The sequence below is a fragment of the Miniopterus natalensis genome, chromosome 8, assembly GCF_054644295.1.
Source record: "Miniopterus natalensis isolate mMinNat1 chromosome 8, mMinNat1.hap1, whole genome shotgun sequence".
In the NCBI taxonomy this organism is placed as follows: domain Eukaryota; kingdom Metazoa; phylum Chordata; class Mammalia; order Chiroptera; family Miniopteridae; genus Miniopterus; species Miniopterus natalensis.
The window spans coordinates 20,256,253-20,272,044 of NC_142088.1; the positions used below are offsets into that span (position 1 = coordinate 20,256,253).

Here is a 15,792-nt window from a genome sequence, read left to right on the forward strand (position 1 = left end):
GGGCCACCTGGCTCCAGACCCAGTGACATCTCCGCTGGACCACAGGGCCTCTGTAGGTGACAGCTAATGTGCCCACAGGCCTGGCCGCACACACACCTAGAATCATGGGGGTGGGGAGGGGTGTGTGGTGCATTTATTCCGTCTTCTCTAATTCAGAGGGACTGTCTTAGAGGTCACAGTTAGGGCTCGCTTTTAATTTATCCGCATAACTTTGGAAACAAGGGCTGCTGGAATTGCCCAGGTCTTGGGCAACAGATTTAGAACAGATTCCTGTCATCACCGGGAGCTTCGGAGCCACCCAAGCAGTCTCCTTCTGCAGAAACGGAGCAAGCACGCTCTCATTTTACATTTTTAAAAACCTTCATCTGAGGATATTTTTTCCATTGCTTTTCAGACAGCAGTGGAAGGGAGAGAGACATAGAGAGATAGATATATATATATAGAGAGAGAGACCGTCTCATCTATGTCAGCCTGGCGGCCTCTGCAGCACCCCGCCCAGGGCCCGGGTTCGATTCCGGCCGTCCCGGGCCCCAATTACATTTTTATGCATCCAGCCGAGGAGAAGGGAGAGCTTGCATTTTGTTTTTCCGAGTGCACACAACTGAGTGATTTCGCCGCAGAAAGAAAGAAGCGAACGAGCAAGACGCGCAGCCCTACCTCAGCATGGCGCCGAGCCCCTTCCTCTTCATCTTCCTGTCGGGGTCCTCGCTCTCCTCCTTCTGCTTCTTCTCCTTGGCCTTCGCTTTGCCCTTGTCCTTCTTCCTGTCCTTCCCCGTGGCCTTCTTGGCTTTCCTGGCCTTGTCCTCGGCGCCCTCCAGCTCGGGGGTGCCGGGCGCGGGGTCGGGGGTCAGCGCTCGCGGGCCCGAGTGCGCGCTCCTGTCCGACGGCGCGTCTGCGGAGAGAGAGCCGGGGGGTCAGGGCTGCCGCGGGGCCACGCTGTGCACTCGGGGGACCAGCAGGAGCCCTCGGGCTCCGCACCACCCGGGGCCACTCGGGCCGCCTACACCCGCGGGCCCCAGACCCGCGTGGTGTTCGGAGCGGGGCCCAGGGCAAGGGTTGCTGGCGGGAAAGCACGAATCTCTCCGCAAGCAGCTTGTTAACCTCGATCGGCTCGGGCAGCGCTCACGCTGGGGACCAACAGGGTGAGTGATTTCCAGGAGGCGCGTCTGAGGACAGAAATAACCCCACCGCTTCCCCCCAGTTAATGCCGCGGCCGGCTGATGCCGCCTCTAATGACCGCCATCAGGCTGCGGAGAACGCGCGGCGCGCCCCCTCGGGGTAAGCGACAGCCGGTCCTCGTGGGAAAGCGGGAGGCCGGGTACAATCAATTGCGTCCTGCCTCACCCGGTGCCATGTTCGTTAGGCCAGAGGGCAGAACATATCAGGAGAATGAATTACTTTTAATATCACAAGCATAACTGGGGCCCTTCGGTCATTTTTCTCCGTAGTTAGCGCGCGTCCCTGCCCGCGGCCCGCGGGGAGGAGAAGCCACGCAAGGACGCGGGCGCGCCTACCCGCTTCCAGCTCGTCCGGCCCGTCGTAGGACTTGTCGATGGCCGCTCGGAAGCTCTCGTTGCAGCCGCGCCCGCGCACCATGTGCGGCCGGGGCCGGTGGAAGGGAAGCTCGTTCTTCCTGACCTCGGCCACCGCGGTCTGCAAGCTCTCCAAGGAGCTGGACTTTTTCAAGCCCAGCGTTGGCCCGAAATCTTTGCTTGGAGAGTCTGGAAAAGAAAGGGCAAAAGGTCACCTTGTTTTCTACCAAGGCAGTGTGGAGGCCTGGAAAGGTCTGTTGTTCCAAAAATATTTCGGTTTGGGCATCTTACAAAAAGGGGTGTTAGGTGGGTGGCAGTTGGGGATAAACCCCAGCTGGGCCACGCGCGCACACACACTCACACTCACACACATGCATACACAGAGCTCCTAACACAATGAATGCTTTTCTCTCAGTACCCATCTCAAGCACTCCCATACATTGTAGCGCTTATTTCTGTCACTGTTTTTATAACTATTAAGCACCGTACCATGCACAGAAATCAAAGGACATTGAAGTGATTGCAATTTTTGTGATTAAATACTTTACCTTACTCTGGTGGCTATTAGTGCATGGTGAATGCAATTTATTTAGTCTATAGGTAAATAAGGCAAAGCAAGAAAGAAAACAACTTTTCTGTATGAATGCTTATTGTTACAAATTATCTCTATTTGGGTATTTTCAAAGAGGCAGCTTTAAAAAAAAATAATATAATATTCCAAAAAGGGGGAAACCTATTTAAATAAGGTTTAATAATTTGTGTTCTGAGATACAATATTTTTCAATTGTATGATTTTTCTTGCCCTGCATCTGCCTGCTTTCACCCATGCCTTGACCTCCATTCCCACCCACAGCCAGGCACCCAGTTGTCCATAACAGGATTAGGCTACATAAATACCTGCCACACAGGTTTATTTTAAAGATGGAAGGAATTCTATCAGGGCTGTTTTCCACCAGGGCCAAGGCTCACAATCCTCCCCAGTTATGAAGGAGATTATTATTATGATGAGGCTATACTTGCATTACTGGAAATAAACTTCTTTGCAGTTTTTTGGTAGATATACATGGAGTGCATATTAAGGGGTATGTACATAAGGTACCTAGCACACAGCAAGGCCCATAAACAGCACTGTCTTTTCTTACTATGATCACTCTTGCTGCTCTACTCCTGCTAATTGCTTAACACAGTACTAGGTAATACAAAGAATACAAAAGAAGTACCACAGAGATGAAACGCCTATATAAACACACATAACGTTAAACAGCAATACACACCCTTCCATATGTCCTGAACAAATTAAAAAGTCAAAATAATGACAATAATGCTGACAGCTAACAATGCTTAGTCCTGTTCTAAGTGTTTTACTTTTATTATCCTTATAGTTGTGCTACTGAACTGTTGTTAGCCCCCCTACAGATGAGGAAACTGAGGCACAGAGCAGTGAAATACCTGGCCCAACGTTATCCACTTAGTCAGTGTCAGAACTGGGAACTGTCCCGAGGCAGCCCAACTCCACCTTTTCTGCTCCTTGCTGCCTAAAGTAGCACTTGGCCTCTGTTCTCTACTTGATACAGTCAACTTACTTAAACTGGCCTACAGATTCCTCAGATCTAAAAGAAGAGCATTCATTTAGATTAGCTCCGAGCCTAGCCAAGCAGGCAAACTGCGAAAATTGGATATTTTTTTTACAGTTTCATCATTAACTTACAGGAGGCAATTTTGTGCTTTAAACAATACACACGAGGGCAATAAACACTGCATTTTATAGAGTGACAGTGTACCTCCAATAAATGCAACAGAGATGAGACTAAGCAAAAAACAAAATTACAATAGATTTCAGGGACATATTTCAGGTCCTCCTTGCAAGTCATCAATACTGAGAATATGTTCCTACTAAATCCAGAAAGGGAGATGTTTCTTATAGTCCCAGGAAGGAAGGTAAGCTGAAGAAACAGAAGTCTAGTAAGATCATTTCTGACAAGAAAACAAAAAAGTAACACCGAGGCTTGGCTTGGGGTATTGAAGCAACAGTAAAAGCTTTGGAGTTTACAGAAAATATTTTACACCCATCAAGCCCTAGGGATGTCTGATAGGAAGTCTGGTGAAAACTCGAAGATGAAAGTGTCTGAGAGGCTCATTCTTCTGTCAACAATAGTAACCATCTTTTATTTATTAATTGCCATCCAGGAGATTATATTAGAACCCAAACTGTAAGTATTCGCATCAACCTTTAGCAATAAATTCCAGCGAACATGAAAGTGAATAAATCATCCAAGATATAAGGCATGTTATCTAAAAGGAGCTCATCGGAGGCTTAGCAAGAAGTTGTATTTGAGGGCGCATGCGGGAGGCAACGGATCGATGTTCCCCTCCCCCCTCCTCCTTCTTCCCTCCTATTCTCTCTGAAAAGCAATGGAAAAAATATCCTGGGGTGAGGATTTAAAAAAAAAAAAAGCCGTATGTGAAGAGGAACAAATACATTGTTATCATTTTAAGGACACTGAACTTTAAGGATTCATGGACTTTGCAGGATTAATAGAGCCAGCAGTGAATTCACTTTGTATAAACAGAAGTCACAAATTAGGAGCATCAACTGATGTTGGCCAAAATTACAACCCAGCTTTCCTGGATGTAGGCCATAGGAGACCTAAACGCAAAAAGGGTGGTTGAGTCCTAGGTTGTAATGTGGGCTCAGGGGTTTTCAACCTTGAAACAAATGTTTCTATTTATTCCCAGGGAATAAACAGGATGTAGCCGTGGGAGAGACTGATGGTGGAGAGGGGAATCCAAATTCAGGAAAGTCTTCAAGGACATACAGGTCCATTGACCTGATGGAACCCATCTCCAGCTGAAACGGGACTCTGACATGGACCTTGACCAGGGCTCACATTTCCTTTATGTGTCAGAAGGCTTCTGACAAAAGGTCAAGGTTACTGGTTGAGGGAGGTATTATTATGTCAATTCATGGGTGTCGGTACTAAATTCCAACAAAACCCTTGGAATAAAGTACCCTACCACGTAAAGATTTTATGATGTACAATAAATTGTTACGTTCAGTCCCTCTTCTCTATTCCTACCCTCATCCCTTAGATTCACATTGCTTTTAGAACTGGTAGATTCAGTCTATTTTTAGTCTAATTATTTACCTAAATAGTATTTTTTTCTGGGCTCCCACTAAAAGTAAAGTTCTCTTTGAAGGGATAATATAAAATAAGTAATTAATCAAAATCAAAATCTCAGTCATTCTATCCCATTGAAGTCATCCTAAAATATGATCACTCCTCACGTTTTCATCTGTAGCTGATATGATGTTGGCTGTGGCCGAGTTTAAGCAATTGTCTGAGAGCGTGATCCATGAATACCACGTGTTATCAGTCATGGGGTGGACTTGGTCCAAATTTGAGCGTTTACTTGTCCGGCTTTGAGCATCCACAGACCTAATCTGAGTATGACTGTTCAATGATTTCCAGGCCAGCTTAGGCAAGTTGCACATGCCAAAGAAGAAATCTTCCAAAGTTTAGTAAGAAGGCTTTATTTTTAACTTATGACTTTTATGTCCAGTGACTATGTTGTCTAAGGTCCTGATAAACTTATCTTGCCCTCAGAAATATGAACCTGACATACACAAACTTCTCAAAATAAATGATACAACGGTTTTCAAGGGCGCTAAACGAGGGATCTAACATGTTAAATACAGGTGGTATAATAACAATATTCTGAAAGTTCTCTGTGCCAAATAGTCCCTTAAAATGAAGGCCTCATAAAGAAAAACCACTGTAATCATTTTTTAAATGATGGTATTGCACTTTAGAAGAATCTTCTATTCTCGAATGAAGCGGATTGTCTTGACTTGGTCCCAGGAGCCTTCCTTATATTGAGTAAAGGGAATTTCAGGGTCACGTCGTCTGGCCCCACCAATTCTCAGACACATCAGGACTCCCTGTCATCTAGGAAAATAGTGCTATGAAGAGAATGCACACACACGCCAAGATTAAAGATGGAAAGGACTAGTGCCACCGATTCTCCCGCAGGCATTAAAAATGTCAGTAGAGGGGAGTACAGAGCTCCTGTGTAGGTGGACGGGTCACTACAGATGCTCGAAACACTGAGAAACCACTGTTCCAGCCTTCTAGCCAGAAAGGCCACTTCAACACACCCTGAAGCAGAAAGGCCTGCCCGGGCGACCACGTGGATGTGAACCTCAGTTTCTCTGACTCAGTCTTGGGTTCCTGCCCCTGCCTGGGGCCGAGGGCTGCTGTTGGTTCCCCACGAGGCAGGCGATGAGGACAATAGAGAGTCAAATAGTCTGGACAGTGGTGGCTAATAGCAAGTTGCTTCGAGGAGAGGCCGTGGAAAGTCCCACACGCCCCACTCTGCTACTCTCTGAGCCTGTTTCCTAATCTATAAAACGAGGGTAAGACAAGGATGCAAGAGTGCCTGGCGCGTAGCAGGCGCTCATAAGACGGGGCGATGACTCGTATGACGGCGACCTCTAAACATCTGAAGGAGGCCAGCACGAGCCACCTGGTTCAGTAGGCCACTGCAGCCGTTGGTTTTTATCCTTACCTGAGGATATTTCTTCCCACTGCTGTTCAGAGAGAGAGTGGGGGGGGGGGGGGAGAGAGAGGAGCACTGATGTGAGAGAGACGCATCGATTGCTTGCCTCCTGCGCGTGCCTCGCCGGATCGGTGATGGAGCCTGCAACCGAGGCACATGGCCTTGACCAGAACTGAACTCAAGACCCTTCAGCTCTTGCACGGGCGACCACTGAACACCACTGGCTGGAGCACAGCACTGCATTCTTAAATGCAACCATTCCTTCTGCAGCAAGCTGAAAAGGGCTTCATACAGAAATACCACCCTTCTTTTTTTAAATTTAAATGTTGACCTTATTTTCCCCCCCAAATAACTCCTTACACTTTTCTTTTGAAATAAGGTACATATATCCATCTGTTCATCACATATAGAGGCTATTCGTGGGAAGATTAATAATGGGGCCTTGGTTGCCCTTTCCCTTAGGCTATAATCATTTAATTAGTCAGAGGTTTCATTGGCAATATTTGAACTTCCCATTCTGGCATTAAAGTCTCACATTAAAAGAATGCCTTAATCCAGGAGACCAGTAATTGGATCTTCCATTATTGATGAAATTGCTTCCAATACATTCTGATTAAAACATAGGAAATTATTTTGGGGAAGGTATTCACTTTCAAATACATGGCAAGTTTTTCTCCCAGCTAGAGCTTAAAAATTAACAAATACTTATGATAAATGAACAATAAATAATGTATTAATCTGCGCATTTCAATAACATCAATGCTCCTCAGGGTACTTAGTGAAAATTAATTAAGTTAGAGCTCCTCCTTCAAAAATAAAGGAATTGTGCCCAGTCATAAATTGGGGATCAAAATGATTGCAATGCTATCCAGGAGTTATAGCATGAGACTTGAAAAGGCCAGGAATTCATCGAGATAGCTTGCTTTCATTATCAATTTGGCCTTTTTGTGTTATGAGCAATGGACTTGGGCAAATACAATAGAAATGCTTTGCTTGCTTCATGGGGAGTTGTGATGTGAAATTAATAGCCTTAAAAATCTTTGAATGAAAAATTATTATAGATTCCAAGTAGGAAGTCACAGCAGTACTTTATTCATTAACATATCCCACTTTGTCTTTTTACTTTAGATTACACTTACTGAAAATTTTGTATATTTGATTTTTTCAGTCGTTTCCCTAGAGGCAAAATGTCTTATGTGCTTTAATAGATATCATTGCAAATCCATTAGCTTAGAAAAAAATTCCCCATAATATTCAAATGTATAATTTCCCAAATTGTGTTATCTGTGCTAACTGTGTCCATAATGGGGCTAATTACTTTCTTGCCTATCTCAGTATTCCAAATATTGGTCATCATTCCAAGCTTATCACAGCGCCCCATTTCCTAGTCATTACCATAGGGCATAGTGTAATCTGGCTTATACATTATCTGCTGTCATTTGGGTCTCAGTTCTTTTACTGGCAATTACTAAGGTCTCTAGGAGCAGAGTTTTTTCTCTTAAGTCTCAATAAGTGCCAGGGTCTTTTATCATTTCCTGAAATTCATGTCAAAATGTTCAATAATGAACTTCTTATTAAGATTCATATATTTGCATAATCCCTCCTACTCTGTCTTCAAACATTATCTATTTTAAAGTGAAAATATCTAGAGAAAATATGGGAAGATTAGGTGAACAAATACAACTAATGCTTCGATTATATGTATGGTCATGGCCCTCCAGAGGTCTTTAAATCTTTGCCAAGCGTTGTTATACACTTGAATTTTCTTTACTAAAGATTCCTTCTTTTATAACCTGAAAGTCAAAATCTAATGCCATATTTTGATTTCTTTCCTGGACTCAAATAGGTTAAACAAAAATAATATATAGTGAATTTATTACACTGAAAATATTCTTGTGACACTTTTCTGTCTTTTTCTTTTATTCTTTATTTTGTGGATAAGAAAATGGTTCAATTTCATGGGTAAATTATTTTTAAAAAACATATAACCATATCTCTGGGTAGATTCTGTTAAAGCAGCTAAAAATTCAGACAAATTCATTCCAATAGACTGGTTTGTTTCAATCTTGTTTTTCCTTTATCTGCCTTATCAGGAAAACTCTACTAGATTAAAACCAAGTAACCAGCAAATTAAAAAAGCACCCAAAATTGGCATTCAACACAATAATGAATTAAAACACTAGATAAATAGCACTGGTCTCTGAAGGAAAATGTGGCTGGCTACTTAAAGAAAACAAAACAAAACTAAAAACCCCACTACTTTTATTAATTAACTGGGGGAAAAAAGACCCATTTTGAGAGGCAAATCAACTGACCTACGTGGCAAGCTTTTCTACCTGCGAAACAGGATCCAGTGGATGGATAAATGCCACCTGCCATGTTCTCAGTCTCCCTGATCTTTGTATCCTCAGCACAGAGAAGTGCTAAATAAGCATCTGTTGAAGGAATAAATGAGGGTGAAAGTAAAGGGTCGTTGTAGCCCTCGGATGCCCCTTTTCTCCAGCGCCGTGAGGGTGAACCAAGTTTTACCTGGAGAAACACACAGCTTCCTGTTCTTTGTTAATACAACCCTTAGGTTCTTGGGAGCCACTTTCAAAGATTTAATAATTTCTACCCTACCTATAACTATTCATCTTCTCTATGCCTTGGTCTTTCTTTTTAGCATAGTAATTCCTTTCTCTCAGCTTCTCTTTGTAGTATCAACCTTTCCTGCCATTTCCACCTCCTTATGTGCACTTTAAGTCATCTTATCTTTACCCACCGCCAAGAACACCTTGTTTATCTTCCAGCTCCTCCTCCTGCATCTCGGCAACGGGCTTTCACTCTGAACACAAACTGTGTCTGTGATCCCCACCCCCTCCCTTTTTACCATTTACTTTGTGTGACTTGCTTCAACAACCCATTTTTCTTCTGCTTTGGACTGTTGAATGGTTTATGTGTTATGTGGGTCATTTGTTACAGTACTCTCAAAATAAAGTATAATATAAAGAATTCTAATAAGTTTCTTAAAAAACCATTAGCATAACTAAAAGGTCAAACTGATTTCTTGGATGGCATCCCCATGAAGATATTTTTACATAATGTGTAAACTGAGAACCTGTATTTTTTTAGGATCAAACGTTATTTTTACACATTTCACTTTATTATTTTGTTCATTTTTTATAGCCAACTGTACTAAAAACAACTTCAGATTCTCAATTACTGAGTTATTTACAGAACAGAGAGAAAGGGAGGTTTTTCAGTTTCATGCTAATATAAATAACAATCTCTTTGTAGAAACACTTTAAGCAAGATTTCAGTCTAACGAATGTCAAGCCAAAATCAAGTCAGCTATCACTGAGTGTTTCCTGACTATTTTTTTGTTGCTCAGAACTGTGCTTGGTCCTAAGAGGAACAGAAGACAAATGAAATTAGTAACTAACATTCCCTTGCTGCTTTATAATTTACAAAGTTCTTTCCTGTACAAAATAAGACCACACCATACACCACTGATCTTTCCCAAATTCACTTGTACATTCATGTCCAGGGAGAGCCACAGAGGAGGAGGGGCAGGATAAAGTAAGCTAAGTAACGAGAGCGGTTTCACCCACCCGCTCGCCCAGTGCAGCTGTGTTCTCCAGTGAGTGTGTGCGTGGGAGAGAGCAGGAGTTTGGAGAAACGAACTGGTTTCTGTGAGTCTCCGCTTTTGTTGTTTTGTTTGTTTTTTTTTAAATCCCTGAGTTACATTTTATTATTTATCATTGAGATATAATTGACTCACAATACTGTGTAAGTTTAAGGTGTACAATGTGATGATTTGATACATGTCTATGTTGTGAAATTATTACCACAATAAGGTTAGTTATCCCTCCATTACCTCACATAATCACGGGGTTTTGTGTGTGTGTGTGTGGGGGGGGGGTAAGAAATATAAGATTTACTCTCTTATATTATCTCAACTTTCAAGTATATAATACAGTATTGTTAACTATAGTCTACCGTGCTAACCATTAGAACTTATTCACCTTATAACTTGGACCTATATCTCTCCATTTCCCACCTCTCTCAGCTTCCTGCAAACACCATTTTATTCTCTGTTTCTATGAGTTTGGCTTCTTTTGATTCTACATATAAGTGAAATCATACAGTATTTGTCTTTCTCTGTCTGACATATCTCACTTAGCATAATGTTCTCAAGCTCCATCCATGTTGTCACAAATGGTGGGATTTTCATCTTTTTTAGTGTACTGTAGTAATATTCCAGTATGTGAGTGAGTGTGTGTGTGTGTGTGTGTGTGTGTGTGTATCACATCTTCTTTACCCATTCATCTGCCACTGGACACTTAGGCTGTTTCCATGTCTTGGCTATGTGATTAATGCTGCAGTAAATACGGGAGTACAGATGTCTTTTCAAGATGTCTTTTCAAAATAGTGATTTCATTTCCTTTGGATATATACCCATAAGTAGAATTGTGGGATCACATGATAGTTCTAGTTTTAATTTTTTGAGGAATCTCCATACTCTTTTCCATAGTGTCTGTACCAATTTACATTCGTACCAATAGTACGTAAGAGTTCCCTTCTCTCCACATCCTAGTTAGCGCTAATTAACTCTTGTCTTTTTTATAATAGCCATTCTAATAGGTGTGCGTAATGCTCTCTGCTTGATGTTCATGCCATTAGCATCTTACCACAGGGAGTGTGACTCTTATGTTTCAAAATTTAAATCTTTCATGTGTCCCCACCCTTAATCCCCAGTCAATCAGTTGATCTGATACTTGGCTGAAGATGCAGCTATCTGCTCGGAATAATTTTGTATTCTCTACCTCAAGGTGCATTTAGTGATTTCCCTTTCCCTGATGACTTTAAAACCATTCCTGAGAGGCAGTGCTTTAGTACTATATCATATGTAAATCTCGGCACAGACACTGGACTCTATCCTCTTCCAATTCCTCTTTAAAAGCCTTGAATTTATGAACAAAAAAACATTGGCCTATTGACTTGGCAAAGCTACTCAGAAGCTGTGTGAGGCTTTCCTGGTCTGGACAATCCTTGAGCTAAAGTTCCTCCCACTCTCTTTGATGCCTCAGAAATATAAGATGAGGCATCTATTTCCCTCTGGAATGTTATAATCCATGTGTGAAGCCAAGATGAGCACACGTGAAGTGATAACACCACAGAATGTGGAGCAGTCCCTAACATTGGCGAAGCATCGTCTGAGGGCAGTTAGAGCCCCACATTTTACAAAACAGAAATGTATGACTCCCAACTTTCTCTGGAGTTATATTTCCAATGGGAGCCATGCTATCTCTTTATTCCGCTAATTAACTGCCTCTTAAGCATCCACTAATAATTTATCTTTAAAGTAACACCTATTATAAGCATAGGTCCTGGCATCAGGCTGTTTGGGTCCATGTCCCAGGCCCATCCCTGTACCAACTGTGCTAACTTGGGTGAGGCTCCTACCTCTTTGTGTCTCAGTTTCCTCATCTGTAAAACAGATAATAATAGCACCTCCCTCACAGGGTAGTTAAAAGATTATCTGATACAGAACTTAAATGTGGTATCTGGCACACAGCAAATAGTCATTAAATACTGGTTTGCACCATGTGTCTTCTTTTGCTAGCAATGTTTATACTCATTACAGGGATTCTCTACAGCTAAGAGAACGCCCGGGGGGTTTGTTTCCATATCCATACACTGGGCCTGAGTCATCACTAGCTTTGAATGTTCACTCTTTATTCAAAACTTCCACTTTTTTTTGGTTTTGTTTAACACTCTTCACCACTTTTCAAATTATCTTTTATACCCTTCACTTCTTTCAATAGCCCCCAAAGCTAATTTGTTACAGAGACATTTTCCATAAAGAAAGCAAGTGTTAAAAATCACTCGATAAAAAGAACCACATCTGGGACAGCAAGTAAAGAGCTGCTCAGTTTCTTTCACGGCCACGGGACTCTTCTCCCTCAGACTAACCCATGACACCATCAACAAAATGACACACCAGACAAGGACTTTTAGGGTCACTGGCCAATAGGCATGCCTGTGTATAAACAGCGCTAAGACGCTGACATGTAGCGCAGTTCAGGGCTGGAGTAGGTTTGACCTGTGGAACCAGAGAAAAGAAAGCACAGTGTGATCCGAGTCGGCATGAGGCTTTGGGAATGGAGCCGGACTCGGCCTTGAAGATGGACTGAACACAGGTAGGAGAAGAAGGAGGCGGACAGTCACTCACAAACGGGAAAAGCACGACGCATGTGCTGGGTGGTGGAGACAGGATGGATGGAGTCCAGGCCACGCGGAAGATCACAGTACTGGAGATTGGGGGGAACAAGTGCGGCCTACAGGATGCAGGCAGATCTGAAGGGCCTCCAAAGCTAGCTAAGGGGAGACTCAGAATGGGGCAACTGGAAGCCTTTAAAGGTTTTCATCAGAGGAATGGCTTGATGGTATCAGCATTTTGAGAAAAGATAACATAGAAGAAATATATAGAATAAACTTGAGAGAAAAAAGACCACTATGGTATACAGCAATGGAACTCACTGCTAAAAAAAAAAAATACATTCTTTCCTTTCTTCCTCTTTACCATTTTGACTTCAGGCTTTTGTGGAGCAATTTCTTCAAAAAATGTTTCGCGTGCTCAGTCAGCTGTCCTCCCAGCGAACGGAGCTTCCTCAGGCCCTCTCTGACAGGCGGGAGGGCTGCAGGCGCGTGCTCGCATCCGCCCGTGAGGCGAGGGTGCTGAGGGCCGGCCCGTCAGTGGGGAGACAGGGCCCTGCCTGCCACGCCTAAGCTCCTGCCTGGCACCGCGGAGCTGGGGCTGTCATGGCCGGGCCCTGCACTATCTCCTCTTCAGCACGCTTGCCTACACTTTGTTATATGTGATGATTAATGGGCAGTAAAACTAATAACGTGGGGACACACAAAATAAATGAGGTTGCAAATATGAAAAGGAAGTCCCACTTAATGTTGTTGTGAAATCTGACAACACGCTGGAGTTTCCCTATAACTCAGCCAGTGGAGCCCTTGCCAGCGGGGAACAAGGTTACAGAAGGTGGTCTTTCCATTAATAATTCCCCCTCGGGAAAGTCCATGATCAATCTTTCTTGCACTGAAATTCTTGCTGGACTGTAATGAAACATCAGGGTACATGGAAACACTGCTTTACTCCATCTCAGGGAAGCCCACAGAGAAACAAGAAGACAATCACTTCTCTTCAGTTATCCTGATCTGCCCCTTTGCTCTGCCCCTGGTATTGACATCTGTTCTTTTTATTGCATCTGGAGTGAGCACCCTATCTTTGCTTGCATTACTGTGTCTCCCCCACTCTTACCCAGAAGGGTGCCTATGACCAGTCAGTGTATTGCATTCTCCTGGTTGGTTCAGGGATAGGCTATTGACTCACACAGGGCTAACTAGAACTCATCCTGGGGGAATGACCAGGAAAAAGTCATCTTCTTTGGTACTGGGGTTACTGGGAGGATAAGCCAGGAGCTTCTGGTAGCTATCTTGAAAAAGAGGAACTAGGGGAGAGAGATTGGAAATAGGGAGAGAGAGGGAGAGAGAGAGAGAGAGAGAGAGAGAAAACTGTGGACACTGAGACCCTAGATCCAGCCAGGTCTTTATGTAGATGCTCCTCTGAACTTTTAGTTGCATGAGTCAACAAATTACCTTCTTTGCAAAAGCCAGTTCAAAGTTGGTTTCTTTGGATTGTAACCTAGAGTCTTAACTTAATACCCTATTCTTCAATCTCTCATCCATGTAACAATTCACCGGTGGTTGCAAGTCGGATAGACACTTGAGGAGCAGGGAAGGTTGTCCCTCGGCTATAATGTCTAGTTGGCAAAAAAGATCATAAGCACAGAGCTGACCAGCAGTGAGATGTGTGTCTGATGCCAGCCTATAGGTGGGCAGGTTCCAGTCTATTACTGGGGTGAGAGACAAATTCCCCAGTGTTGAGAAGAGTTGCATTAAATTGATCTGCTCAGTTTGGCCCCTGACTCCTCTGTGAAGAGAGGGCCATTCCCCAGATCATTACTAATAACTATAGACATACTACTAATTGCTATATACTTTAGAAAAATAGAACGGCTTTCAAAAGAGGAATAAAATCAATTCTTGCTATGGTTGACGACGGGTTCAAACAACCTATCTACAATCGCACTAATTAAATATGTTGTGCTGGATTTTAAAAATAGAAGAGCAAAGCTCACATTACTATTAAGGGCCTGATCTTCCCATTGTGCTCTCAAGGATGCTCACATTTGCGAGGTGATAGAGCTGCCGCACGGAGGGGGCGCCTGTTTCCGGAGGAGGGTTTGTGTTGTGTAGATATTTTCATTTCAAGCTTCTGTTTCATAGAATTTCTAAACAAACTGTGATTTAGGAACTTAGCTATTAATGAACTAAGGAAATGATGGAGTAACAGCAATCTAAGGTGGTTAACAGTAAAATCTGATGTTGGAGGCATCTCTGGTGAGGATTTGGCGTTTGAAGACTTGGGATCTGGGGAAGCTGTTTGACTTCTCTGGGATTCAGTTTCTCCTTCAGTAAGAGTGGATAATGAAAAATACAATACTGATGATGATGGTGGTGAAAATAGCAGCAACTCCCTGTATGAGGCGCATTCTGAGTAATTTTATGCACGTTAACTCATTTAATTATATGAGGTATATACTATTGTTATTCCCATTTTTTATTTGAGGAAACTGAGGCACGGATAGGTTAAGTAACTTGTCTAAGTTAACAGAATGCCAATCTTAGGGGTTTTGCTGTAATGGGATGAAATTTCACATCTACAAGACAGTTGTAGAGCTGCAACATCCTACATACACATGTCATACGTTGCTACTAATAAGAAAAAAGGTATTTTCCTCCACATCTATCACAGATGCTGGACTCAACTGATCAAAGGAAGGCACAGAGGTTATCGCCGGCTAGGAAGGAACAAGCAATCTACATGGAAAGTCAACCTGTGGAATTGGAAAGCACCCCAAAACAAGGTGGGATACAGCTCTTCTGAAAAGTGTTTACATAAAATAAATTAAAAAAAAAAAAAAAGTCTACTTTTCTTCTTTTAAAATCCACTCTTGAGCAAAATGTCACATTTTATTTTCGCAGCCTTGTTCTGGGTAAGAATTTAGGAAGGAGCTTGTGATGCATCATTAAATAGCTTTCCCATCATCTTGTGACTGAGTTATTGGCACTAGATCTAGCCATGGGGGGAAAAATAAATGTTTATGATGATTTAAAAGACCAATTATAAGCCTTTGCCATGTTCCTTACTCAGCATTCTGCATGGGATATAAAAATGGCAATGAAAAAAAAATACTCCATTTGGAATTTTAGCTGAGCAGAATGTCAGTTTTTAGTTACACTTAAAGAATAAAAAACATTAGGACACCATTAACAGTTTCAGAGTAATGGAGGGAAAGTGGGATTGTTTTCTATTATTATTATTACTTCCATTAATGGGTCAGAGCCTTCCAAGGGAGAAAGGCTAGGGACAATCCAGACACTTTCAATACAGCATTAACTCTTTTGGGTCAAAGGGGCCCATTTAGTGGACTGCAGCGGTCATTTAATAAATGACACTCTCGTGGCCTTGAAGAATTTATCTCCTGTCTAAAGAGTCTCACTTACACATTTCTCTTTCCCCCATTCTATCCCAACAACTATTCCAGTAAGAGAAAAGGTTAATTTGCAGGTAATTATTTAGGGAGGG

The 15,792-nt window shown here is 42.6% G+C and overlaps 1 protein-coding gene across 1 annotated transcript in view; it reads right to left on the reverse strand.

Annotated features, from left to right (window-relative positions):
* PARD3B (par-3 family cell polarity regulator beta) overlaps nucleotides 1–15,792 on the reverse strand; it is an 852,378-nt gene that overhangs the window by 256,355 nt on the left and 580,231 nt on the right. The window contains exons 17-18 of the mRNA XM_087819630.1: nucleotides 1,515–1,721; nucleotides 658–892 (exon numbers count right to left, since the gene is read on the reverse strand). Coding sequence (XP_087675756.1) covers nucleotides 658–892; nucleotides 1,515–1,721 — 442 coding nt within the window. The remainder of the gene's footprint in view (nucleotides 1–657; nucleotides 893–1,514; nucleotides 1,722–15,792) is intronic.